Source organism: Trypanosoma brucei, chromosome 8 (assembly GCF_000002445.2).
Source record: "Trypanosoma brucei brucei TREU927 chromosome 8, complete sequence".
Lineage (NCBI taxonomy): Eukaryota > Euglenozoa > Kinetoplastea > Trypanosomatida > Trypanosomatidae > Trypanosoma > Trypanosoma brucei.
Window position 1 is genome coordinate 2,425,201 of NC_007281.1, and position 26,485 is coordinate 2,451,685.

At 44.7% G+C, this 26,485-nt stretch overlaps 8 protein-coding genes across 8 annotated transcripts, besides 5 other annotated features; all 8 read left to right on the forward strand.

Moving 5' to 3' along the window:
• Positions 1-26,485: part of a sequence feature (sequence corresponds to BAC RPCI93-28A12) that runs on past both edges of the window.
• Tb927.8.8200 (hypothetical protein, conserved) lies at positions 1,072-3,642 on the forward strand (the record flags this gene model as incomplete). Its single annotated transcript, XM_842550.1, has 1 exon — positions 1,072-3,642. The coding sequence occupies one exon, from the start codon at positions 1,072-1,074 to the stop codon at positions 3,640-3,642; it is 2,571 nt and encodes an 856-aa protein (XP_847643.1).
• Positions 4,425-4,823, forward strand: Tb927.8.8210 (hypothetical protein, conserved; the record flags this gene model as incomplete). Its single annotated transcript, XM_842551.1, has 1 exon — positions 4,425-4,823. The coding sequence occupies one exon, from the start codon at positions 4,425-4,427 to the stop codon at positions 4,821-4,823; it is 399 nt and encodes a 132-aa protein (XP_847644.1).
• Positions 6,026-7,408, forward strand: Tb927.8.8220 (amino acid transporter, putative; the record flags this gene model as incomplete). Its single annotated transcript, XM_842552.1, has 1 exon — positions 6,026-7,408. The coding sequence occupies one exon, from the start codon at positions 6,026-6,028 to the stop codon at positions 7,406-7,408; it is 1,383 nt and encodes a 460-aa protein (XP_847645.1).
• Tb927.8.8230 (amino acid transporter, putative) lies at positions 8,166-9,551 on the forward strand (the record flags this gene model as incomplete). The annotated part of the gene is made up of 1 exon (XM_842553.1): positions 8,166-9,551. One exon carries the CDS (start codon positions 8,166-8,168, stop codon positions 9,549-9,551), a length of 1,386 nt encoding a protein of 461 aa, XP_847646.1.
• Positions 10,462-13,336: a mobile genetic element.
• Tb927.8.8240 (amino acid transporter, putative) lies at positions 14,265-15,647 on the forward strand (the record flags this gene model as incomplete). The annotated part of the gene is made up of 1 exon (XM_842554.1): positions 14,265-15,647. The coding sequence occupies one exon, from the start codon at positions 14,265-14,267 to the stop codon at positions 15,645-15,647; it is 1,383 nt and encodes a 460-aa protein (XP_847647.1).
• On the forward strand, positions 16,405-17,790 carry Tb927.8.8250 (amino acid transporter, putative; the record flags this gene model as incomplete). Its single annotated transcript, XM_842555.1, has 1 exon — positions 16,405-17,790. The coding sequence occupies one exon, from the start codon at positions 16,405-16,407 to the stop codon at positions 17,788-17,790; it is 1,386 nt and encodes a 461-aa protein (XP_847648.1).
• On the forward strand, positions 18,541-19,923 carry Tb927.8.8260 (amino acid transporter, putative; the record flags this gene model as incomplete). The annotated part of the gene is made up of 1 exon (XM_842556.1): positions 18,541-19,923. One exon carries the CDS (start codon positions 18,541-18,543, stop codon positions 19,921-19,923), a length of 1,383 nt encoding a protein of 460 aa, XP_847649.1.
• Positions 20,028-20,084: a sequence feature (AT_rich).
• Tb927.8.8270 (hypothetical protein, conserved) lies at positions 21,585-24,371 on the forward strand (the record flags this gene model as incomplete). The annotated part of the gene is made up of 1 exon (XM_842557.1): positions 21,585-24,371. The coding sequence occupies one exon, from the start codon at positions 21,585-21,587 to the stop codon at positions 24,369-24,371; it is 2,787 nt and encodes a 928-aa protein (XP_847650.1).
• Positions 24,395-24,442: a sequence feature (A-rich).
• Positions 26,431-26,470: a microsatellite.

Here is a 26,485-nt window from a genome sequence, read left to right on the forward strand (position 1 = left end):
ACGCTACTTCTGTGCTGACTGCAACTCCCCATTCAGTAGTGGTGTTTTGGCTCCACACGTTATGTATTTGAGTTGCTGTTGAAGGTGCCGGGACCCAAACCGTCCTCCTATCACATCTTATTTTTAACATTCTTCCTTGGCAATTCCCTGCGTTGGTATGTCTTCCCGCGCATTTATTTCGGACCTGTTTGGGTTGGTGTCGAATTTGGTTTGGCATCAGCGGCTGTGGGGGAGGGAGAGGTACGAGTGCTAATTGGAACAGGGCGAATGACCTATGTGAAGGATACCAAAATAATGCAAAAAATAGCAGCGGTTCATGTCCCTTTCTTTTCCGGCTGTAATCCTTAGTTTCTTTTTCGGTGTATCTGCGATTAACCTTGTCTTTTTTTTTTACGCTGATTTGCACGGGCATGCTTCGCCGAGCTGTGTGTTACGTGTGCCACGTGATGGTACTGTAATTCTGTCGCAGGGGTAAACGTGCAACGAACGGAACTCTGGTGAGTATTTTCTCGTGTTTTTTTTTTCACTGGCGCGGGGGTTTTGAGTTGCCACACACCTCCTCGTCTGGCTGTTGAAGGGGAGTTGTGCCTTCAGTGTACTTTCTGCATTACGACCAACTGGTGATTGGAAATCATACATGTTTTGTTAAGAACTGCACATTTTGCACTCCTTCCCGGCCTATCATGTGGTGACACACATATACATGCATAAAGAGGGATAAACAAAGAAACTTCAACGATTCGCCTGAGCGGCCGGTATCCAATTGCCGTTTTGTTCATCTCTTTGAAACTACGCACCATTGTTGTTGTTTTTCCCCCTCCTCTTCCCAATGGACCAAACGCGCATCGGTTCTTCACTATCGTCACGAGCAAATTCCTGGATTCACACATATTCCCCGTTGTGGTGTTCTCCTGTGTGAGGTGCAGCGGCGATCACCGTTCCGCATCACTTTTTTTCTGAATTTAACCCCATTGTTTTCACTTCTATCGCTGGTTTCTCAAACAATTCACAAACTTGTTTTTCGTCCTTGCAACACTTTTTAAATTAGAAAATAATAATACATACATAGGTATGAATCTTGAGGTCGTGGATGCCACGGCTGAAGCACTGCCGCTGGAGTTGCTGAATGCGGTTAACAAGGAGCTTACTGCGCAACTCTCACGCCATGAAGAAATACATGACGGACACGTTCGGGAAGTTCAGGACCAGCGGCGCCGTCTGGAGTTTGTGAAAGAACACCTGGGCAATGTGCGTGGCGAAATTGTAAATACGCAAGCCCTAGCTGACAGTAAAAAGCGCGAAATGGAGTCCGAGTTGCACATGTACCGGTTGCTGCTTCGTGAGTGCGGTAGACTCAAGCAGAGACAGACGCAAATGCAGGCGGAGCAGGCAGATGTGCAAGAGAGGCTGCAGGTCGTGCAGGACCGCTTATTCACGGAGAACCTCCGCATGGCGGAGCTGAAGAATTCTATGGCGTACAATCAGGAGGCGCTTGAGCAGTGGGACGCGGCACGCCAACAAAAGGAGTCGGATGAAGCGGCTGTTGCGCGGTATGCGAAAGATGATGCGGTAAAGTTACGCCAACTCGACAATGCAGTTGAGCGGCATGAGGCGCAGTTGCGGGAGCGACGAAGACAACTTCAGGACGAGGTCGCAGTTATGTACAGTGTGCAGTTGGAACTTAATCGCGTGGCGACGGACTACCGGCGCCAACACAAAGAGCGCGGTGACTTAATCAATGAGTGGGAGCGCGTTGTGAAGGAGATCCGCGAGCGTGACAATTCCATCCGAGCAGCAGCCCAGCAGTACGCGGAAGGGGCTGAATGGATTGAGCAGCGGCGCGTAGCACTGAAAAAGTTGCACGATGACTACGACGCTGCGCGTGCGGAGGAGGCACTCATGCAAGCGGGCATTGAGGAGCGCGAGCACCGTGCGGAGAAGAGCCGCCAAACCCGATCATCACTGGAAACGCATGTCACTGGATTGGAGAATGAGGTGGAAACAATACGAGAGGAACTTGGACGCTCCATAAAGGAGCGCAACAACGCCCGTATCCGTTTGGAGCAGTCAAAGGCGGCAGTGCGCGACAAAACAGCAGCTCACCAGCGTCTCACGGCTAAAAGGGATGACTTGAAAGAACAGAAGAGTAGCGTGTACAGTAAGGGAGCGGATCTTTCGACGCAGTTGGCCACGATCGGCAGGCTCTTCAAGGAGGCGCAGGATGCTGAAAAGCAGATGGATAAGGAGACTGAAATGTTGAAGAAAGAAAATTTTACGATGAGTGAGAGGCTCAAAGAAGTGCGCCGGGAACAATCAGATCTTCTCGCGGAGATAAGTGGTGGGCAGCTGCAGGCTCAGAATCTGAGGACCAAAATCGGGCAACTCGACGGCCAGTACTTCGCGCAACAGCAGGTGCTTTACGGTGTAGAGTTTTCCGTTCAGCAGATGCAGCGGAAAGTTAACCGCGCCAAGGGTGAGCGGTCTTTGGATGAGCGCAACAAGCTGCATGAAAAAATAGCAGCTTTGCAGAATACATTGAACGATTTAACAAAGCAGCAGCGCGCGATGGAGACTCAGGTTAAGCGTGTGCGCGAAGAAACGTGGCACGCAAATGTCGAGTTGGAACGGCTTACTTCAGAGAAGAAGGTCGCGGGGGAGAAGTTGTTGCAGCTGAGTCTAGGTTGCGACAGCTGCACTGCCGAACTGACAAAGCTTCGCAAACAACACGAAGAGAAGTTGGTGCTTGTTGACACTCAAGAGCTGCAATTACAGGATCTGAAGCGCACATTGCATCAGCGGAATGGTGAGCTCGGTACTCTCGCCGAGCGGAAGCGACAGTTAACATGTGATATCGCGGAGCGGCTTTCTGAGATTGCCGTGCATCATGATATGATGAAGATGGAGGCTAAACTCGTAGAGGAGCAGCGGCGGCGTCTTGTGTCAGATTTGCGTGAGAGGCAAAAGGCGCTTGTCGGCCTTCGCAACCGTTACGACGTTCAGCTCGTGCGTCTTGATCCTGAGAAGGCAAATTGGACTCCAGCGCAAGTTGTTATGGAGGCAGCGCGCGAGCGGGAGGATTTGCAATTGCGTGGTGACACCTTAGATGCCCGCGTGAGCCGAATGGAACGGGAGATGGCAAAGTTAAAGCGGACACTAGATGTCATTCGCGCGAGCAATTCGAACTACCGCCACATGTTTGACCCCGTGCCGGAGAGTCACGACATGGTAAAAATGCGCATAGCACTCCAACAGCAGCAACGAGACTTAAAGGCAGCTGTGAGTCGACGCGTGATGGAGCTGAATGATTACCAGCAGGTAATGGAAAGCAAGGAGCAAGACCTCCGGCAGACACTGGAAAAAAAGGAGAGGGCGCGAGCTACCGTAGAAAACCTGCAGCAAGCATGCGAGCAGGTACATGAAGGGATTATGCAAGCCCGGGAGACAGTTATTCGCTACACCCAAACCATACAGAAGGCAAGCGCCAATGTAGCACCGGAGGTTGTGGCAGATGTCGAACTCCAGGAGAACCGGGAGATGTTCAACAGTGCGTTGGGTCGTTTGCTGCAGTTGGCACAACAGCATGGTGATGAAGTTCGCCACCATGTGCAGACCTTGCTGGCCAGTCGTTTTGTAGTTGAGTAGCATTTCGAGGGAATTGGCAAGCGGTGATTTGTCGTTCCTTGCGTATGTGGAGGAGACAAAGTAGCTTTTATGGGAAGCATCATCTATGTATATGTTGAATTGTGTGAAACTTTCTGTGTCGCCCACAACTATCGAATTGTTAGGACAGCAACTCCTGCGCATCCTACGTTGTAGTTCCTGTCAGTATCGCCACATTTGTTCTGACCTTTTCTCCCTCAGTGATGGTGATTATCTTTGTGAGGAAGAATTGCGACAAAAAACTGTTAATCGCACGTATCTGAGTGCAACATGTATGACAGAGAGTCTGTCGTGCTGACTGGATGTAGTGAACAAACAAAGGGCGATGTGTTAGTGTTGTTTAATGCCCTCCCAGGTGGGCACGTCGCATGTGACTCGCAGCCACGTTAGCAGCTGGGGAGAGGGGCCACAGTGACTTATTGAAATCAGTTTGTCCCGTGGGGAAGTGCCGATGCAGTTTAATGAATATATAATTTCCCTTTCACAACTGTTATTTGGAAGCTAATGTGCGGCCATCCCTCTCTGCGCGGTTGATTTTCACAGGAAACTGTGCGCGCCACCGCACTTCTCAGCATGCCTAAACTTACGGGACAAAACACATTCTCCTCCGCTTGTCTTATTCCTTGTTACAAAAACCGACTATTTTGACGTGTGTTCTCGGTCTAGCATAGTTCCACCAAACCAGCAATCATTTACTCGAAGCGTTAAGCAGAATTAAGACCATTGTTGGTAAGTTTGATCGACTGGCTCATTATCTGTAGCACATGTACTTCGAAGAGGAAGAGAATAATGATGACTACAATAAGGCTGAAGGTGATGAGTCACCACGCAGTCGAGCATCTTCAAACGTGTCAGACATGCCGATGCCTCCTCTTCCGCCCCCAACACCACCAGCCGATGTATACGGCTTAGCTACAGAGGAGATTTACAGCATCATCAAAGAATTACGGCGGCAGATTGATGACCCAACAACCCACCATGACATCAAGGCCATGCTGAAGAAGGAACCTTCCATTCTTTTGGCCGTCACTCGGGTCCTGCATGAGTCCGGACTCCTACGACGTGGTGTTGTGAATGCACATGGACAAGTGGAGGAGCAGATTGTGCCCCTTCCTGAAGCCCCAGCCCCGCCGTTGCCAACGGGGTATAGCAGTTGGGTATAGGTGAATGTCCAAAGCTGTTGTTGCACACAAGTTAATAACATCCGCTTCGCCGTTAACACTCCGTACACATTTCAGGCTCGTCGTGGGAATCGGACATGTAGGTTTATACGCGTGCCTGACTGTTACGCATTGCACCAACCCCCAAATTTACGTTTGGTTGACTAGGAAGTTAGGGTTGAAACTAGTAGGAAAGTAATGGCAAACACGGCTCTGCTGGAGCGAGAATATGCGCTACCACCGATGGGCGAGCTGTGCTTAGCGACCGCAAGCAGCGGCGGCGCTGCAACCGTTACGCTTCTTGCTCATAGTGTCGGTGAAAGTCTGTAACCGCGCGCTAGTGCTTTTTTGACAGAGTTGTTTCCAGGTGTGCGTTACCCTAATTATTTTTTTACGTGCTTCCTGTAGCTTAAACACCTAGCTCTTCTTCCTGATAGTCGCTACGGAGATCATGCTCTTCATCGGATGAAATCGTCGCTGTAGTCCACTGAAAGAGGCGGCACATCAAAAGGCAGTTGCAATGAACGGCTTATATGAAACACTCTCGTTAACGCAGGGAAAAAGTTGTTGCTATAAGAATGTTTGCTACTCTACTTACTCAAATACACGGTAAGATTAGCCCAAGTTGTCAATGCCAATATCTCAGTGTCACCACCTCTTTCACGGATACAAAACTTTCACTTCTCATATTAAGGTTTCGCAGTCGATCTCACCGCCACCAGATGTCACCAATAAGAAAATACTCCCCTAGTTCTATACATGCGCCCTAATTTCTGCCACACATTCTACTAATTTTGTTGTTTCGTTCCTTCTCTTATCCTTATTGCTTCAGGGTTTGTGTAGGTAAAGAAGTGTCATGACGTGATGTGTATTGGCTGCGTGTATTTGAAGCCAGACGCTGGTGAAGACTGACAGCTTATAGTCGGTAAGAACTGTTAGTTTACTATACGTGTGGGTTAACAGTAACTATCCCCTCCTTCTGTTGCCGTTTCATGGTTCGATGGCGTAGAGAAATTAACTGTGCGTTGTTATACTGACAGTGCTTCTATTGTTGCAGTGGGATTTTGTTTTCTTGCGATGTGAGCAGCATTACACTTTGCTGCTTTCCCTTTTTCCAATGCACATGTTCACCTTTCGTGTTTAATTGCTTGTTATCACAATTCCAATAGGTTAGGTCACATTATTCCTTGCGTAGTGGAAGTGAAATGCGAGCCACCAAAAAGCATCCGAATGATGGAAAGGGAGCCACTACCGATCCATTTGTTGACGGCAGCGATCCAATTCCTTCTGAGGTCGCTGCTTTCGATCCTTTGCAGCAGGAACATGTTGATGTGGTAAAGGAAGTGAAACCCTCGCTTTTCGCCGTACTTCTTGAGAAGTTTATTCCCCATGGTGGATTGTGGTCCTGTGCCCTGAACCTGGCCTCTGCTACATTGGGTGCTGGCATTTGCTCACTGCCTGCAGGTTTCAATTTGAGTGGGATTGTTATGTCCTGCATTTACCTTGTTTGCGTTGCGGTTGGCACGGTGTACTCTCTTAATCTTCTTGCAAAGGTTGCAGTGAAGACGGGATCGCGTAATTACGGAGAAGCTGCCAAAGCAGTGATGGGTCCACTTGCTGGTTACTACACGGCAGCGCTTATGATAGTGATGTGTTTTGGCGGCTCCGTTGCTTACATCATCATTATTGGTATCATTTTGAAGGCTGTGCTCAATCGTGATGGTGTTCCGGAATATTTGAAATCAGAAAGTGGTAATCGGCTAATGACATCCATGGTGTGGTTGGTGATTATCTTGCCTATGTGCATTCCCAAGCAGGTTAATTCATTGCGCCACTTATCCTTTGTGGGTGTGATGTTTATTGTGTATTTTTCATGTGTTGTTATTGGCCATTCCATTAATAAGATCATTAATGAGGGTGTCGCTGATGGCATCGTGTACATGCGCACTGGAAATAGCGCTTTAGATGGCTTATCACTATTTCTCTTCTCATTTATCTGCCAGCCGAACGCATTTGAAATATTCCGTGAGATGAAACACCGGTCGCCGCAACGCTTCACAATATATGGTACTGTCGGCATGTCAATGTGTGCTGTGCTTTACTTCCTGGTTGGTTTATTTGGTTATTTGGAGTTTGGAGGGGATGCCATTGACACAGTGCTGTCTCTATATGATCCAGGTGAGAATGTTGCCGTTGCAATTGCGTACATTGGGGTTGCTGCCAAGGTTTGTGTTGCCTTTGCTTTGCACATCATACCAATGCGTGATGCACTGTACCATTGTACGGGTTGGCATGTTGATACTGTACCGTACTGGAAGCATTCCCTCATTGTGACGTCTATTACTTTAGCGGCTCTACTAATGGGACTCTTCATTCCGAAAGCATCCACTGTTTTTGGTCTCGTTGGTGCTTTCTGTGGCGGTCATATCGGACTTGTGTTGCCTCCGTTGTTCTACATGTACTCAGGTGGCTTCACGAGGGAAAAAGTTGGTAATATTGATTTCTTTGGCACTTATCTCCTTCTTTTTGTTGGTGTTGTGGCTGTTGTATTTGGCACGGTTTCAACAATATACAACACGGTGCCGTAGTATGATGATGATTTCTACGCGGGTATGTTCTTGGTGCACACATACTTTATTTTTTATCCATAGGTATTGCTTGTGTATATCCACATGCGCAAATATATATTTATATATTTGTACCGTGTAATATTTAATGGGTTGTGATTTCTTTCATTTTCTTTGCAGTAGCAATATTTCTATGGATCTTCATCTTTCGGTTGCTCCCACATCTTGTCAGTGATTTATCACTATTATTACATTCTTTTGTGAAAATTATATATGTCGTTTCTTTATGATAACTGAATCCAGTTATTCATTTGTCGTACTCCCTTTTGTTTCCATTTTCCCCAAAAGGAGAGAGCACACACAACGGTTGGTGTCCCTTTCCACACTTGTTGTTATTGTTATCATTATTATCGGGCTAAACTTAGCATTATTCCTCCCCTAGTGTCACTGCTGCTGTCAACTGGGTTATTGTTGTATCTCTTCTCTTTTGTCAGTCTTAGTGATTCAACTGTTGGAGGAAAAGATCAGGGGCAAGACGTTGTGGTAACGTGTAACGAGATCGGATATCTGTGTTTGAGTTACTGGTTCCGTTTTTTGTTTGCAGTACACATCTCTTTGTTTGTCGACTTCCTATTGACTTCCAGCACTTTGTATAGAGTTTGCTACAGATGTATTTATTATCTTCTTTCTGGTATGTCTTTCAAAATCTCTTCGTTTTCACTTGGATGTTATATTACTATCTTGAAGCGTAAGGTTCGTATCATAATACGCTACCAATATGACGAATCAATCCAGCGGGGGCAATGACAGGGGCCGTCGTGACACGGATCCTTTTGCTCACGCTGGTGATGTAAAATTATCTTCTGACGCTATTGCACTTGATGTAACTCAGAAAGGCCAGGATGATGTGGTAAAGGAAGTGAAACCCTCGCTTTTCGCCGTACTTCTTGAGAAGTTTATTCCCCATGGTGGATTGTGGTCCTGTGCCCTGAACCTGGCCTCTGCTACATTGGGTGCTGGCATTTGCTCACTTCCGACTGGTTTCAATTTGAGTGGGATTGTTATGTCCTGCATTTACCTTGTTTGCGTTGCGGTTGGCACGGTGTACTCTCTTAATCTTCTTGCAAAGGTTGCAGTGAAGACGGGATCGCGTAATTACGGAGAAGCTGCGCGGATGGTGATGGGTCCACTTACTGGTTACTACGCGGCAGCGCTTATGATAGCGATGTGCTTTGGAGGTAACGTTGCTTACATCATCATTATTGGTATCATTTTGAAGGCTGTGCTCAATCGTGATAGTGTTCCGGAATATTTGAAATCAGAAAGTGGTAATCGGCTAATGACATTCATGGTGTGGTTGGTGATTATCTTGCCTATGTGCATTCCCAAGCGGGTTAATTCATTGCGCCACTTATCCTTTGTGGGTGTGATCGCTATTGCTTATTTCGCATTTTTCATTGTTGGCCATTCCATTAATAAGATCATTAATGAGGGTGTCGCTGATGACATCGTGTACATGCGCACTGGAAATAGCGCTTTAGATGGCTTATCACTATTTCTCTTCTCATTTATCTGCCAGTCGAACGCATTTGAAATATTCCGTGAGATGAAACACCGGTCGCCGCAACGCTTCACAATATATGGTATTGTGGGTGTTGTGATGTGTGCTGTGCTTTACTTCCTGGTTGGTTTATTTGGTTATTTGGAGTTTGGAGGGAAATCTGTTGACACAGTGCTGTCTCTATATGATCCAGGTGAGAATGTTGCCCTTGCAATTGCGTATATTGGAATTGCAATTAAAATAACAGTTGCTCATGCTCTACACTCTATTCCCATACGTGACGGTCTGTACCATTGTGTGGGTTGGCATGTTGATACTGTACCGTATTGGAAGCATGTTGTTGTGGTTGTAACTATTAACTTTACCTCACTGATTATTGGACTCTTCATTCCGAAAGCATCCACTGTTTTTGGTCTCGTTGGTGCTTTCTGTGGTGGTCATATCGGACTTGTGTTGCCTCCGTTGTTCTACATGTACTCAGGTGGCTTCACGAGGGAAAAAGTTGGTAATATTGATTTCTTTGGCACTTATCTCCTTCTTTTTGTTGGTGTTGTGGCTGTTGTATTTGGCACGGTAACGACCATAGCCGGTGCACTGTCTTGACACATTAGATTGCAAATGGAGCGTCTATGGATGTTTAACCTTTATGAATCCTCCTGTAGGAATTTGTGTGTGTAAATGAGAATTTCTTGATTCAATAAATAATTCTTTTGATAGAACCAAAAAAAGTAGTAATTAATTAAATGTGGTAAATATCTTTTCTTATATTTTTGTTTTCATTCCTTTGGCTGCCTGCACGGCGTCGGTAATAATTGTAATTTGTACCGGTGCTGTTGGGACAGGTTGGTAGTTTGGCCTCCAGCTCAACCTGTAAGGGTGAGGGGGAATAGCCATGGTGATGGCATTAATTTTAACTTAAGGAGAAAGGGACCAACTGAGCATAAAGGGCAACTTTAAGGAAATATATAAGGTTTAGGCAATATATACACGCAGGTATGTCTTGGGTGTAGAAACCCATGTGACTTATTTGCGTGACGTTTTTGCTTTCATTTTTCATTTTTTTTTTTTGGAAACCCTGCGTTACCAATGGTTTTGGATATGGGATTACATGGTATTATTTTGTACGAATTTCCTTATATAAATACACTGTCTTCTCCAATATTTTACAGCTGCCTGCCAGAGGGTGTAAGTTCTAGAAAGAAAAAAATATGTTTTATGATATCAAAGATGCTGCCTCATACACGATCGATTTTCAGAGAGAGAGGGTAATAAATGTCACGGCTTTTATGGAATCTGTTCGCCAAAAGGGACCAGCATCTTTTTCTTTCGACTTTGAACCAGTACAGAACCCGAGGGATGCATACCACGTGGATGGAATTCTGACAATCGAGGATGAAAACCCTAATGGTGTTTACTTTGACCGCGAACAGAAAATGGATCTGGGATCGCTGAGGCAATTGATGGTAAGTTTTGTGTTGCCTAGAAACTCAGATTTCCTAAAGGCTTTTTGAAGAGGCGAGAGAAGCAATGAATTTGGGGGCTTTAATATTTCCCTACCTATACTCCACCACAAGGGAAAAAACCAACACAACGGAGAAAGTTACACTGGAGGACGGTAACAACTACTACTACTCCTACCCTTTGTCCGCCAATGAGTTACCCGACACGGACGGGAATAGTACGACCCTTACGCGCAGAAAAGTCGACAGCAGCTCAACGTATGAGAGGAGCCTTTCAAGAGATCTGGGAAATGTCAAATGGAAATTAAAAACATGCAACAAGGTGGTCGTCGGTGAACGACGTCAAGGTTATTCTAGCTTCTACGCACGATTCGTATATTGTGACACTGGTTTCAGAAGAAAACAAAGTAGCAAAAAGGATGTGGACACACACAACTTGGGACAAACAGAAAGGGTCCATAATCCGAAGGTTCTATGCGTTTGCAGACAAACACGGACTACCGGCTGTCGAAACGACAATCCCCTTGTTTATTGTAAGTTTGCAACTGGCAAAGAGCACCACCATACAGTACACAAGGACACTACTATCATTACTAGCCGCAGAGCATACACCAGCGCGAATGTATTTGTAGCCGGACTATGCAGAATGACAGGGGGAAATACCATAAAACAGGCTTGACCCATGTTGCGTTGGGAGCTCGATCTCGTATGCGACACTTTAACACTGGAGCGGGATCGAGTAGCTTTAAGACTATCCTGAATCACAGCTAGCAGATGGGGAGAAATAGCAGAGCTACAACAAGAGAATTTTGTGCTCCATCCACAAGACAAAAAAGATGATGCCATAGTGGTAAACTGAGGAGCACTCCCAAAGACATTCAAAAGCGACACACACAGAACCGCGAAGTATGTGGTGATAAGCGGAGAAGATGCAGGAAGGATCCGAAGGGTAATCAGGGAAATGGAGGGTAGTGAAAAGCTCATAGCCATTACAACGAAGGGAATGGAAACAATATTCTGCCCATTTGGGGTGACTGCACATTCAATAAAGAGAGGGGCTTTGGCACACCCAGAGTTGGCATTAGTGGCGTAAAAACACACGCCCTCGATTCAATATTATTAACACAATTGGGAAAGCACACAAACCCTCAGGAGCTTCCTCGAAGCACGGTAGGACGCTATCTGTGTCTATGGACCGCCACCATCAACAAGTCGGAGTTGCGCATGACTGTGCTGATGTAAAACCCCTGAAAAGGGGAAAAACAGATTTACCATGGGATATGCCAGATAATTCCCGCCAAGCAGGGATAGCTTTAGTAACCAGGAGTAAAACATTTTCAAGGGCATAGCATCACACGACGTTCGCAAGGACCACGGGTGGCGTCTAAGGAAGAAGAGATGACATTGCCTCTTCAGGAAGTAAATGTGGGCACATTGTATTTAGAACGGGTACGAAGACGAATGAAGGAGGAGACGCGGCAACGGTTTGAGAAGGTATGGAACTTGAAGATTGCCACAGAAGGAAAATCGAAAGAAAGAGACAGGGAGTCACATTTGCGGATTGCGGAAAAAGACGCTGTAATCATAAAAGAAGCAGGTGTTATAAGCCAACCTTCGGATCTTCCTACAAAGGGATGGGTCATACCTTTTTCAGTTGTGGAGTAGAAGTCGGCAGGAAAAAGACGCCGATTTATTGCTTGGTCCAAGGTAAAAAATGCCAAAAATGATTACGAGGCCGAAGTCCCGTTGGGATATATATCCCAATATCTAAGTGCAGTTTATGATGAATCCGCAGGGTTGTTTGATTTAAAGGCTTCTTTTTTTCCGGATGAACATGCCACAAAAGACATTTGAGTGTGTCTCCGCTGTTGCACAGAAAAGTGGGGAACTCGTAGAATTGAATCAACTCCAATTGGTTAATAAATGAAGTCATGAAATTGTAAAGACATCACGAGAGTTTTGGCAGGAGATCCTGGGGCAGCGAAACCACAATATGCGGCCACCAACGAATTGAGGGCGCACACATGGATCGACAACATCCGTATCAGTAGACCACACAAAACGGTCAAGGAATGGGGGGACCACATTGCTAAAAATATGAAAGAGTGCGGAGTAAATGTTGATGAGCAAAGAAATGGCAACACGTTACGAATTTATCGGGTTTTTATTTGAGCATGACAAACAGACGGTTTTGTTGAATGCAAAGACAATGCGGCGGATTCGAGAATCGGCTCCACTCGAGGTAGCGACCATACAACAGATGGAGAGAGTTGTATTCTGCATGATATATGCGGCTGGGGTTAGGGGAGAACCACTTTTTTCTTACTATACTTTCTTTTAAATGATGCGTTGGCGTTTATCTCGCCTAAATATGGGTTTGGTAAACCCCTCCGATTTGGTTTTTCTGCCAAAAAGTGTATTGAAGCTGGAGAAGCAGTGGATGAGCGAGTTGTTGAAAAATGTGCCAGTGGTTCCACCACAGGCTCAGCCCACTACGGCCACGCTGGTGACAGATGCCTCCGTGCAGGGATGGGGAGGGATGTCATTTAAAGGTACAGGAGAGATTATAATAGCAGGAGGCTCCTGGGAAACGGCACCTCATATGATATCATAAGGAGAAGTGCGAGCGATTCAATTCGCATTGTTAGCGATTCGGGGGCGTTTCGATGGGCCATTGCACATATGTGTGGATAACACTGCTGTAATGCATATTATGAGAAAAGGCAACACGCATTCAAGCGCCCTAGTGCGATAGGCATCTGCAAAAAACAGGATATTACGACAAGAACGGATAAGTGCCATATGGAGCTACGTACATTCCGGGATAAATCCGGCCGATGGGGCGTCTCGAGGGTTACTTGCCATGGGGTAGGACTTAGCGAAGGAAAGCGCGGGAGGCGGGATGAGAACGCTTTCAGCTCTTCCACATAGTTAGTAAATTATCGTTTAAGATCATAGTTTGTGTAGGATGATGAGGAACGCTTACTGTTTCTTCAGCATGATAGTTATTTCCTATATATATATTTCTATGAAGTAAAGGGAAGGTGAACACAAAGCTATTCGGTTTTCAGTTGAAAAAATAAATGTATTGTATTAAGGTTCTTTTCGGATACTGTGATGACGTATGTTTTTCCCTCCTTGTGCTAAATTTCTTTTTCGCTGGTATTCCTCTTTCCATAGATTCGTGGCTTCCTACCGTTTGGAACGATTACGGACCCCTACACACAATAAGTAAATTTCTTATATATTTCCTTTATATATTTCCTTTATATATATTCTTTATATATTTGTTTTTGATTTCTTTGGAGTTTTTAAGTCTATTTCTCGTTTGTTTTTTTGTATTCCTGTCTCGCATTTGCCATGTTGTCATTATGTCTGTAACCGAGATTGTCGTCGAGTGATGCCTATACATGCGCCCTAATTTCTGCCACACATTCTACTAATTTTGTTGTTTCGTTCCTTCTCTTATCCTTATTGCTTCAGGGTTTGTGTAGGTAAAGAAGTGCCATGACGTGATGTGTATTGGCTGCGTGTATTTGAAGCCAGACGCTGGTGAAGACTGACAGCTTATAGTCGGTAAGAACTGTTAGTTTACTATACGTGTGGGTTAACAGTAACCATCCCCTCCTTCTGTTGCCGTTTCATGGTTCGATGGCGTAGAGAAATTAACTGTGCGTTGTTATACTGACAGTGCTTCTATTGTTGCAGTGGGATTTTGTTTTCTTGCGATGTGAGCAGCATTACACTTTGCTGCTTTCCCTTTTTCCAATGCACATGTTCACCTTTCGTGTTTAATTGCTTGTTATCACAATTCCAATAGGTTAGGTCACATTATTCCTTGCGTAGTGGAAGTGAGATGCGAGCCACCAAAAAGCATCCGAATGATGGAAAGGGAGCCACTACCGATCCATTTGTTGACGGCAGCGATCCAATTCCTTCTGAGGTCGCTGCTTTCGATCCTTCGCAGCAGGAGCATGTTGATGTGGTAAAGGAAGTGAAACCCTCGCTTTTCACCGTACTTCTTGAGAAGTTTATTCCCCATGGTGGATTGTGGTCCTGTGCCCTGAACCTGGCCTCTGCTACATTGGGTGCTGGCATTTGCTCACTGCCTGCAGGTTTCAATTTGAGTGGGATTGTTATGTCCTGCATTTACCTTGTTTGCGTTGCGGTTGGCACGGTGTACTCTCTTAATCTTCTTGCAAAGGTTGCAGTGAAGACGGGATCGCGTAATTACGGAGAAGCTGCCAAAGCAGTGATGGGTCCACTTGCTGGTTACTACACGGCAGCGCTTATGATAGTGATGTGCTTTGGCGGCTCCGTTGCTTACATCATCATTATTGGTATCATTTTGAAGGCTGTGCTCAATCGTGATGGTGTTCCGGAATATTTGAAATCAGAGAGTGGTAATCGGCTAATGACATCCATGGTGTGGTTGGTGATTATCTTGCCTATGTGCATTCCCAAGCAGGTTAATTCATTGCGCCACTTATCCTTTGTGGGTGTGATGTTTATTGTGTATTTTTCATGTGTTGTTATTGGCCATTCCATTAATAAGATCATTAATGAGGGTGTCGCTGATGGCATCGTGTACATGCGCACTGGAAATAGCGCTTTAGATGGCTTATCACTATTTCTCTTCTCATTTATCTGCCAGCCGAACGCATTTGAAATATTCCGTGAGATGAAACACCGGTCGCCGCAACGCTTCACAATATATGGTACTGTCGGCATGTCAATGTGTGCTGTGCTTTACTTCCTGGTTGGTTTATTTGGTTATTTGGAGTTTGGAGGGGATGCCATTGACACAGTGCTGTCTCTATATGATCCAGGTGAGAATGTTGCCGTTGCAATTGCGTACATTGGGGTTGCTGCCAAGGTTTGTGTTGCCTTTGCTTTGCACATCATACCAATGCGTGATGCGCTGTACCATTGTACGGGTTGGCATGTTGATACTGTACCGTACTGGAAGCATTCCCTTATTGTGACGTCTATTACTTTAGCGGCTCTACTAATGGGACTCTTCATTCCGAAAGCATCCACTGTTTTTGGTCTCGTTGGTGCTTTCTGTGGTGGTCATATCGGACTTGTGTTGCCTCCGTTGTTCTACATGTACTCAGGTGGCTTCACGAGGGAAAAAGTTGGTAATATTGATTTCTTTGGCACTTATCTCCTTCTTTTTGTTGGTGTTGTGGCTGTTGTATTTGGCACGGTTTCAACAATATACAACACGGTGCCGTAGTATGATGATGATTTCTACGCGAGTATGTTCTTGGTGCACACATACTTTATTTTTTATCCATAGGTATTGCTTGTGTATATCCACATGCGCAAATATATATTTATATATTTGTACCGTGTAATATTTAATGGGTTGTGATTTCTTTCATTTTCTTTGCAGTAGCAATATTTCTATGGATCTTCATCTTTCGGTTGCTCCCACATCTTGTCAGTGATTTATCACTATTATTACATTCTTTTGTGAAAATTATATATGTCGTTTCTTTATGATAACTGAATCCAGTTATTCATTTGTCGTACTCCCTTTTGTTTCCATTTTCCCCAAAAGGAGAGAGCACACACAACGGTTGGCGTCCCTTTCCACACTTGTTGTTATTGTTATCATTATTATCGGGGTAAACTTAGCATTATTCCTCCCCTAGTGTCACTGCTGCTGTCAACTGGGTTATTGTTGTATCTCTTCTCTTTTGTCAGTCTTAGTGATTCAACTGTTGGAGGAAAAGATCAGGGGCAAGACGTTGTGGTAACGTGTAACGAGATCGGATATCTGTGTTTGAGTTACTGGTTCCGTTTTTTGTTTGCAGTACACATCTCTTTGTCTGTCGACTTCCTATTGACTTCCAGCACTTTGTATAGAGTTTGCTACAGATGTATTTATTATCTTCTTTCTGGTATGTCTTTCAAAATCTCTTCGTTTTCACTTGGATGTTATATTACTATCTTGAAGCGTAAGGTTCGTATCATAATACGCTACCAATATGACGAATCAATCCAGCGGGGGCAATGACAGGGGCCGTCGTGACACGGATCCTTTTGCTCACGCTGGTGATGTAAAATTATCTTCTGACGCTATTGCACTTGATGTAACTCAGAAAGGCCAGGATGATGTGGTAAAGGAAGTGAAACCCTCGCTTTTCACCGTACTTCTTGAGAAGTTTATTCCCCATGGTGGATTGTGGTCCTGTGCCCTGAACCTGGCCTCTGCTACATTGGGTGCTGGCATTTGCTCACTTCCGACTGGTTTCAATTTGAGTGGGATTGTTATGTCCTGCATTTACCTTGTTTGCGTTGCGGTTGGCACGGTGTACTCTCTTAATCTTCTTGCAAAGGTTGCAGTGAAGACGGGATCGCGTAATTACGGAGAAGCTGCGCGGATGGTGATGGGTCCACTTACTGGTTACTACGCGGCAGCGCTTATGATAGCGATGTGCTTTGGAGGTAACGTTGCTTACATCATCATTATTGGTATCATTTTGAAGGCTGTGCTCAATCGTGATGGTGTTCCGGAATATTTGAAATCAGAAAGTGGTAATCGGCTAATGACATCCATGGTGTGGTTGGTGATTATCTTGCCTATGTGCATTCCCAAGCAGGTTAATTCATTGCGCCACTTATCCTTTGTGGGTGTGATGTTTATTGTGTATTTTTCATGTGTTGTTATTGGCCATTCCATTAATAAGATCATTAATGAGGGTGTCGCTGATGGCATCGTGTACATGCGCACTGGAAATAGCGCTTTAGATGGCTTATCACTATTTCTCTTCTCATTTATCTGCCAGTCGAACGCATTTGAAATATTCCGTGAGATGAAACACCGGTCGCCGCAACGCTTCACAATATATGGTACTGTCGGCATGTCAATATGTGCTGTGCTTTACTTCCTGGTTGGTTTATTTGGTTATTTGGAGTTTGGAGGGGATGCCATTGACACAGTGCTGTCTCTATATGATCCAGGTGAGAATGTTGCCCTTGCAATTGCGTACATTGGGGTTGCAATTAAAATAACAGTTGCTCATGCTCTACACGCTATTCCCATACGTGACGGTCTGTACCATTGTGTGGGTTGGCATGTTGATACTGTACCGTATTGGAAGCATGTTGTTGTGGTTGTAACTATTAACTTTACCTCACTGATTATTGGACTCTTCATTCCGAAAGCATCCACTGTTTTTGGTCTCGTTGGTGCTTTCTGTGGTGGTCATATCGGACTTGTGTTGCCTCCGTTGTTCTACATGTACTCAGGTGGCTTCACGAGGGAAAAAGTTGGTAATATTGATTTCTTTGGCGCTTATCTCCTTCTTTTTGTTGGTGTTGTGGCTGTTGTATTTGGCACGGTTTCAACAATATACAACACGGTGCCGTAGTATGATGATGATTTCTACGCGGGTATGTTCTTGGTGTACACATACTTTATTTCTAGGTATTGCTTGTGTATATCCACATGCGCAAATATTTATTTATATATTTGTACCGTGTAATATTTAATGGGCTGTGATTTCTTTCATTTTCTTTGCAGTAGCAATATTTCTATGGATCTTCATCTTTCAGTTGCTCCCACATCTTGTCAGTGATTTATCACTATTATTACATTCTTTTGTGAAAATTATATATGTCGTTTCTTTATGATAACTGAATCCAGTTATTCCTTTGTCGTACTCCCTTTTGTTTCCATTTTCCCCAAAAGGAGAGAGCACACACAACGGTTGGCGTCCCTTTCCACACTTGTTGTTATTGTTATCATTATTATCGGGGTAAACTTAGCATTATTCCTCCCCTAGTGTCACTGCTGCTGTCAACTGGGTTATTGTTGTATCTCTTCTCTTTTGTCAGTCTTAGTGATTCAACTGTTGGAGGAAAAGATCAGGGGCAAGACGTTGTGGTAACGTGTAACGAGATCGGATATCTGTGTTTGAGTTACTGGTTCCGTTTTTTGTTTGCAGTACACATCTCTTTGTTTGTCGACTTCCTATTGACTTCCAGCACTTTGTATAGAGTTTGCTGCAGATGTATTTATTATCTTCTTTCTGGTATGTCTTTCAAAATCTCTTCGTTTTCACTTGGATGTTATATTACTATCTTGAAGCGTAAGGTTCGTATCATAATACGCTACCAATATGACGAATCAATCCAGCGGGGGCAATGACAGGGGCCGTCGTGACACGGATCCTTTTGCTCACGCTGGTGATGTAAAATTATCTTCTGACGCTATTGCACTTGATGTAACTCAGAAAGGCCAGGATGATGTGGTAAAGGAAGTGAAACCCTCGCTTTTCACCGTACTTCTTGAGAAGTTTATTCCCCATGGTGGATTGTGGTCCTGTGCCCTGAACCTGGCCTCTGCTACATTGGGTGCTGGCATTTGCTCACTTCCGACTGGTTTCAATTTGAGTGGGATTGTTATGTCCTGCATTTACCTTGTTTGCGTTGCGGTTGGCACGGTGTACTCTCTTAATCTTCTTGCAAAGGTTGCAGTGAAGACGGGATCGCGTAATTACGGAGAAGCTGCGCGGATGGTGATGGGTCCACTTGCTGGCTACTACGCGGCAGCGCTTATGATAGCGATGTGCTTTGGAGGTAACGTTGCTTACATCATCATTATTGGTATCATTTTGAGAGCTCTATTTAGTCGTGATGGTGTTCCGGAATATTTGAAATCAGAGAGTGGTAATCGGCTAATGACATCCATGGTGTGGTTGGTGATTATCTTGCCTATGTGCATTCCCAAGCAGGTTAATTCATTGCGCCACTTATCCTTTGTGGGTGTGATGTTTATTGTGTATTTTTCATGTGTTGTTATTGGCCATTCCATTAATAAGATCATTAATGAGGGTGTCGCTGATGGCATCGTGTACATGCGCACTGGAAATAGCGCTTTAGATGGCTTATCACTATTTCTCTTCTCATTTATCTGCCAGTCGAACGCATTTGAAATATTCCGTGAGATGAAACACCGGTCGCCGCAACGCTTCACAATATATGGTACTGTCGGCATGTCAATGTGTGCTGTGCTTTACTTCCTGGTTGGTTTATTTGGTTATTTGGAGTTTGGAGGGGATGCCATTGACACAGTGCTGTCTCTATATGATCCAGGTGAGAATGTTGCCGTTGCAATTGCGTACATTGGGGTTGCTGCCAAGGTTTGTGTTGCCTTTGCTTTGCACATCATACCAATGCGTGATGCGCTGTACCATTGTACGGGTTGGCATGTTGATACTGTACCTTACTGGAAGCATTCCCTTATTGTGACGTCTATTACTTTAGCGGCTCTACTAGTGGGACTCTTCATTCCGAAAGCATCCACTGTTTTTGGTCTCGTTGGTGCTTTCTGTGGTGGTCATATCGGACTTGTGTTGCCTCCGTTGTTCTACATGTACTCAGGTGGCTTCACGAGGGAAAAAGTTGGTAATATTGATTTCTTTGGTACTTATCTCCTTCTTTTTGTTGGTGTTGTGGCTGTTGTACTTGGTACTGGATCGGCAGTATATTATGCTGTGTAGTTGTTTTTTATGTTAATCGTTGAATATTGTGGGAAGGCACTAGTTTTTTTTTCCTGGATGTTGTGGGGACACTGTTTTTTATGAGGCCAAGTAATGTTTTTCTGTTTTTTAATATTTGTTTAAAAATTTTTTCTTTGTGGTTTTTATTTTTAATTTATTTTGTTGTTGCTGATTAATTGTTTAGTGTACGCCGCTTCGTGTTGTATCCTTATTTTGCTGTACTGTTAAGTGTAGTAGCTTGCTTTTGTTGTTACGGATGAATCGGGGTTGTATCGTCGCTTTGCGGGTAACCTCCGATGATTTTTTCTTCTTCCTTCTTTGCCCCAGCTGGATGCCGTACGCGACAATCTCGAAGGGAGTTTTCCTTTATTTAGAATATAAGATATTTCCCCCCTATTATTGCTGTCGTGTCGTTGCGGGTTTTAGCTTTATCGAAGCTTAATAATGTTTGTTGCTAACGGTGGGGTTCTATACATGCGCCCTAATTTCTGCCACACATTCTACTAATTTTGTTGTTTCGTTCCTTCTCTTATCCTTATTGCTTCAGGGTTTGTGTAGGTAAAGAAGTGTCATGACGTGATGTGTATTGGCTGCGTGTATTTGAAGCCAGACGCTGGTGAAGACTGACAACTTATAGTCGGTGAGAACTGTTAGTTTACTATACGTGTGGGTTAACGGTAATTAAAGGAATTTCTTAAAAGTTTGTGTGTTTTTTTTTGTAATGGCACGTGGCCGGAGGTTTGATGCGAAGTGGTGTCTGGGGTTGGGCGCAGCTGTTGCAAAATGAGTTACAAGTTATTTCCTTGTCTGTAATTGCGTTGATTTATACTGGAATGGTGACCTGATGCTTTTGTGAGTTTATGATGTGTTTGGATGTGCTGCGTCTGTTGTTGGATCGCTGAAGTGTAGTTCCTTTAGTGGCGACGTTGAGGTTTGATTTGTGGTTATGTGGTCTCTTTTGTAGCTTTGTGGTGTTTATGTAGTTTTTTTTCATCTTTTAGCTCTTATTTGCTTCGAGATTCAGTGGTCAGTGAAGCAGTAGTTTTCGAATTTATATCTGTAGCCTTTCTGTGTCGCTGGGGTTATTGTTTTTATAGTTGAGTTGGATGGTTGTTGTTGTTGCAAGTTTGTGATTAATTGAGTTACATGTTCTCTAGGATCTTATTGAGAGATATTTAAAGGTTAGTTCGTGCTCTTAATTTAGAGTAAATGAAGATTATGGGGATTGTCTAGTGGCTTTTCAGTGCGTCATACAGCATTTACATAATCGGCCGTCTGCTTATCTTTTTTTTTTTTGTGTGTGTGTGGTAGAACCTAATGGAGATATTATTTTTTGCACATTGGTTTTGTGACTTTAGTTTTGGATCATCATGCGAGGTATCCCTCCATATTTAGTTGTTTCTTATTATTGCCATTTGCTGTGTGCTTGTCCTCACATCGTTAAGCCATGGATTTGTTATCTGCCGTTGTCGATTGTGATTTTGTTGAAAGCAGGTGCGTTATTGCTTCCAATCCATTTCTCTTTTTTTCCCTCATCCGTTTCAATGACACACACGTAAGGGATACATATTAGTCCCGTTTGTCTTACTTTTGTTCCTCCCTTCTCACCTTTGCAGCTCACTTTTATGTCTCACAAGCGGGTGGCTCGGCAGCAGCTGCCGATGCCGTGTTATACATCCACGGGAATGACAGGGATATGTGCCACGTCTCCGACACCCGCAACCCTCCCACTCGATGCGCTGCAACGTATCAGTAGCTTGCGGCAGTCACTCAGTAGTGTTGTCGCGTCACAAGCGCCTTCACTGGACCGCCCCGATACGCTCAGCTTACATCTACTACAGAATAGTGGCGTGTCCAAGGAGAGTACAGTCATGTTTTTGCTCACCTCGTCCCAGCGGCGGATGAAGGAGCTTCTGAATGAGAACCACAGACTTGAACTCCTCTGCATTAAGCAGGAAGACACCATCAAGGAAATACGAGCTGAGATGTCGATAAACAAGAGGCATCAACATGCAACTGTTGCGGATGATGTGGTCGCCGAAAAGCCTGCCACAAGTTGCGTTCGGTCCACTCCCTTTGGAGCTCGCCGAATGGGTTTGAGGGATAGAACAGACCGCGGATCTAAGAATGAAGAGCTTGAAAGCCCAGGAAGTTTCATTGGGGCGTTCCGGAGTTCATCTATCGCTGCAGAGTTGGATGATGTGGTACAGCAACTTGTGAGTACCGCCATCGCATTGTTTCCAGAGCTGGAGGTACGTATGGAGTCCGCCTGTCACAATGGCGCTGACGAGTGGAGCACCGCTCGCGACATACTTTACTTCATTGAAAGCCACCTTGAAGAGTGGAGCGGCTGCGCATCTCGAGAAAATGTTAGCTTTAGGGAGACAAGCATGTTGCTGTCACGGGTCCTTACATGTATAGACACGGACCAGCGGGAGTGGTGTGAGTGTCTTTTCGACATCGCGTATAGACTTCAGGCGGCTTGGAGGGGACAAAAGCACGCTATGGAAAGGAGGGATGCCCTCATCTGCAAGCTCGAGGACGATGTCAAGTCGCTCGCCACGGAGTTATCTGATGCGGTGGAGGTGCGCATGCAATGTGAGTGTCGGTGCGCGGAGTTGGAGGAGACACTTTCACGTATGATGGATAAACGTGCAGTACACGATGGCAGTGTGCAAAGCTTGCAAGAAGAGCGTAGAATAGTGCGTGATGAGGCCAATTCTCCCTTGGCGTTAGCTGACCAGGAGGGTATCACCGTTATCGAGGCCTCTGGCGTAAAGCGGGACGTGCCGGGAATGAGCGATGGGACCATGCCCAAGATGTCTGAGGATTCCCTCCGGAGAGCTGTAGTGGAGCACGATGCGGAAGCGCTGCGACTCTCGTTGGATCGCATCACCAAGGAGCGGGATGAGCTGCGGGCGCAGCTCAGAGTAGTGAATGATGCGTTAGATGAAGCGGAGCTGCGTGTGAAAGTTGTGGGGACGGAGCGGGAGATGCTTCAATCTGAAGTGGGAGAGTTAAAGTATTGCGGTGGCATGCTAACAGTCGGCTCCACGGCTGCGCCACAGCCATCGCTAAGCTCGACAAGTGAAGCAATGAGGCCGTGGTGCGGACCACTTCTTTCCCGTGGCTGTGACCATGATCTCGCTGAAGGTGGTGATGCTGCTTCGAATGTTTCTATTACCGGTCTCTTACACGTGATTAGCGATACAACCGTTGATATTTTCTCGGTGGCGCATGAGCATAGTAGTTTGAGGTCTCCAGGGCTGCTTTTCCACGTTGGCTGCGCCATTGCTCTGGACTCTGGGGCCTTCAACAACATGCCAAAACCGGATTTATCCTTAACTGCGTGGAAGCGACTACTGCTTCACTTTCAGAATGGGTTTGTGGATGTCCCCTTCCATAACGCCGATCGTGCAGCGGACAGTTTGCAGTTCTTCTATAGTCTTCTGTTCCATTCGGGAATGGTGGAGCACATGGCTGATGTGGAAATCATTGCTTCCATTACGTCTGCATTATGTGCTATGTACGTTTATGTCACTCCTTCAAGTGAGGGGTGCAGGTCATTAGATGTTTACTCGAACAGTTGTGCTGGTGGCAGCTCGGATTCTTGTGAACCTCTGCTACTGGAACATAGCTGTAGTTATGAAACCATCTGTCGGCTGATGGAGCGCAGCCGGTTTGACTTCGCGGCGCTTTGGGAAGCGGAGGATCGTGCACTTCTTTTCCAGACGATGAAGGCCCTTCTGCTACCACAGGTGTCGTTGTACCAACTGGAGAGTCTCATGTACACTAGTGGAATTGAGGCGGTCAGCAACATTTCTTCACGACTGCATGACCCACCGGTTCGCCATCAGCTCATTCGGTTGCTCGTTGCACTTGCCCACCATGCCTTTACTATGCGCAGTGCTTCCGTGAACAAGTACTGGGCAAATGAGAGGTTTAGTTTATACCAACACCAGATGCGCTTCAGAAATGAGTTTGGCGAGGAGAGTATTGAGGTTCCATACAATATGAGAGCGGTTGCGGAAGCGCAGTTGTTGTTGATCAGTACTACTGTACTTCCACTGTGCGAAGCTGTGGTTGGTGTGTTTCCTAGATTGCAACCGTGCTTAGTAGCTCTTCGAGGGAATTTGCACATGTGGACATTATGTGGATCTAACGGCGGCAGCACGTCTCCCTCCTCCATCGCATCAGTCCTTGAGCAGGTGACAACACCCTCAACATCCGAAGAGAAACTTCCGCCCGGTGCCGCCAATTTCAAGCTTGTTTCATCGGAGGAAATAAAGCGTGGCTCCCTTGTGGTGGATACCGGTGGATTCATATCAATGCAGGAGGAGATATCGGCTCTTTACAAGGAGAATGCAGTGCTCCGTGACATGCTGCAGAAACTTTTTCATGAGATGGATTCGGCCCGACAACATGTGAGGGTCGTGGGGGATGAATAACATCTAAAGAAAGTGAGGGGGGCAAAAAAGAAAAAAAGAAAAAGAGAAACAGAAACAGAAAAAAAAAGAAATTGTTAAGTGAGAGATTCGGACCATCTACTGTCTTTCTTCCTCTACCTACTGCGTGATTTCTCGTTTTGTTTTTGGTTTTAGTTTTGCCCTCTTCCTTCTTATTTAGCTGATGTCGTGTGAGGTGTTAATTATTTGTATAATTTGTTGTTCGGAGGCCAGCAGCCGTGTGCCAGCGGCAGATAAAAAATATATTGTTGTCGATGTTCTTGAGATTTTAGGTCAACCTGTGCGGTTCTTTCCTTCTTCCTCCGCTGCTACGCATTAGTTGTTTACCTTCTGTTTTGTGTTACTTTTCGCCATTGCGGGCCGCAGTTATGACATTTCCTTCTTGGAAACTGTATATTTGAATCATGGAAAAGGCCTATTGCTTACTGCTTCCCGCTTGTCAGTTTTTAATTTTTATATACCTTCTTGTTCAACCTTCACGTATTTGAGTATTTGCTTTAATTTTTTTCCTTAATTTCGTCGACAACCACGGAACCCGTGCCCTATTTTGTGCAGAAGCGAATATATATGTATGCAGATACGTACAAACGTAAGCCCAAATATAATTAACGATGCATGTGCCATCACTTTTGTTTGGTGTTCGCAGTTCTGCTGGTACGTTGTGCTGCTGCGCACGCGTTATCTCATAAGTTGGGCGAATATATTCGTGTAAGTGTATCGTGCTCAAATAATTAATATCATTCATATGTTTCTTCCATATGGTGCGACCGTCAGGTGCTTCAGGTTTATATGCTTGCGTTCACATCTACATTTGCATTCACTTGTTTGCAAATCCAAACGTTTCACCCCCTTTTCTCTACGCTGTGTATCGTTACTTTGCACCAAATACACATGCCCTGGAAAAGTAAAACAAAGGAAAGCTAAGCAAGAAGTGTCTAAGCTACGTAGAGAAATATGTTGCAGTAATGAGACAATGAACAAGATGGAGCAGCAATTAAAAATAAATCGTGCGATTGGATTTGAAGTGAGTGCCTTAACATGCACCTCTCGTTGCGTTTAGTCTGCTGTAACTGAGCCGAACGTTTGTTTATTCTTTGCAAGCGCATCGCCAGAGAGACCTCTGATCATTTGGTGGCAATTCAATCTTTCCGTCGATTTGTCCTCTGTAGCTTTTACATTTTAATAATAATGTTGCCAATAGTGATGGCAAATATAGTTCGATGACCATTACGCGTTAGTTGTAATTATTATTCACATGTGTGTTTTCTCTTTTCACCGATGGTATGTAACACTTCATTGCGTCTGAAAAGTTGTTGTGAGAAGTACGCGTAGACGCGTGGAAATTGTTGTCATATGAGTCGCTTAAAGCTATCATATGTAGATATTTAACAGGGCGTGGTGGGAGAAGCGTCACGAATCAGATCTTCAGTTCGGTTGCACCAAAACATTTGTGTGCTGGTGTTTCCGTTTTGTTTGCTCTTTATAACGGAAACTGTAGCATCATGGAAGCTACGGAGACTCATTGCTTTTTGCTTTTTATTAATTGTTATTTATTTGTTTACTTCATTATTAACGGTACCGATGTTAAATATAATGACGTAACAAAACACGGAGAAGGGTGGGAGGGGCTGGCGGTTGGATGAATGAATGAATGGGAAAATGTATGAGGCGATTCATATGTTATTTGAAATATGGCAATATTGGCTTCTTCAGGTCAGTGGTTACACATTTGGGCCATCAGTGAGTCTATGCCCTTATTTTTGTTGAACTCATTGCCTTAACTAAGAAAAAAAAAAATAACAGAGAATATTTCTTTAAGAGTTCCCTTTTATTTGTTATTGATGCATTCTGTATTTGCGCTTTTCTTTGTCTGTGCTGATTTGGCACTAAAAGTGATGATTTTTATTTCCCCTCTCTATTTCTTTCTTCACGTATACTGTTTCAAGACAAGTAACTTCTTGGAAACTCGTTTGTTAGAGAGCGAAAACGAAAACAACCCGAGAAAACAAAACGAAAAGAGACAAGCACATACCTGAACACCATTACTATTATTATTATTATTATTGGTATTGATATTATTAGAATTGAGCAAGATA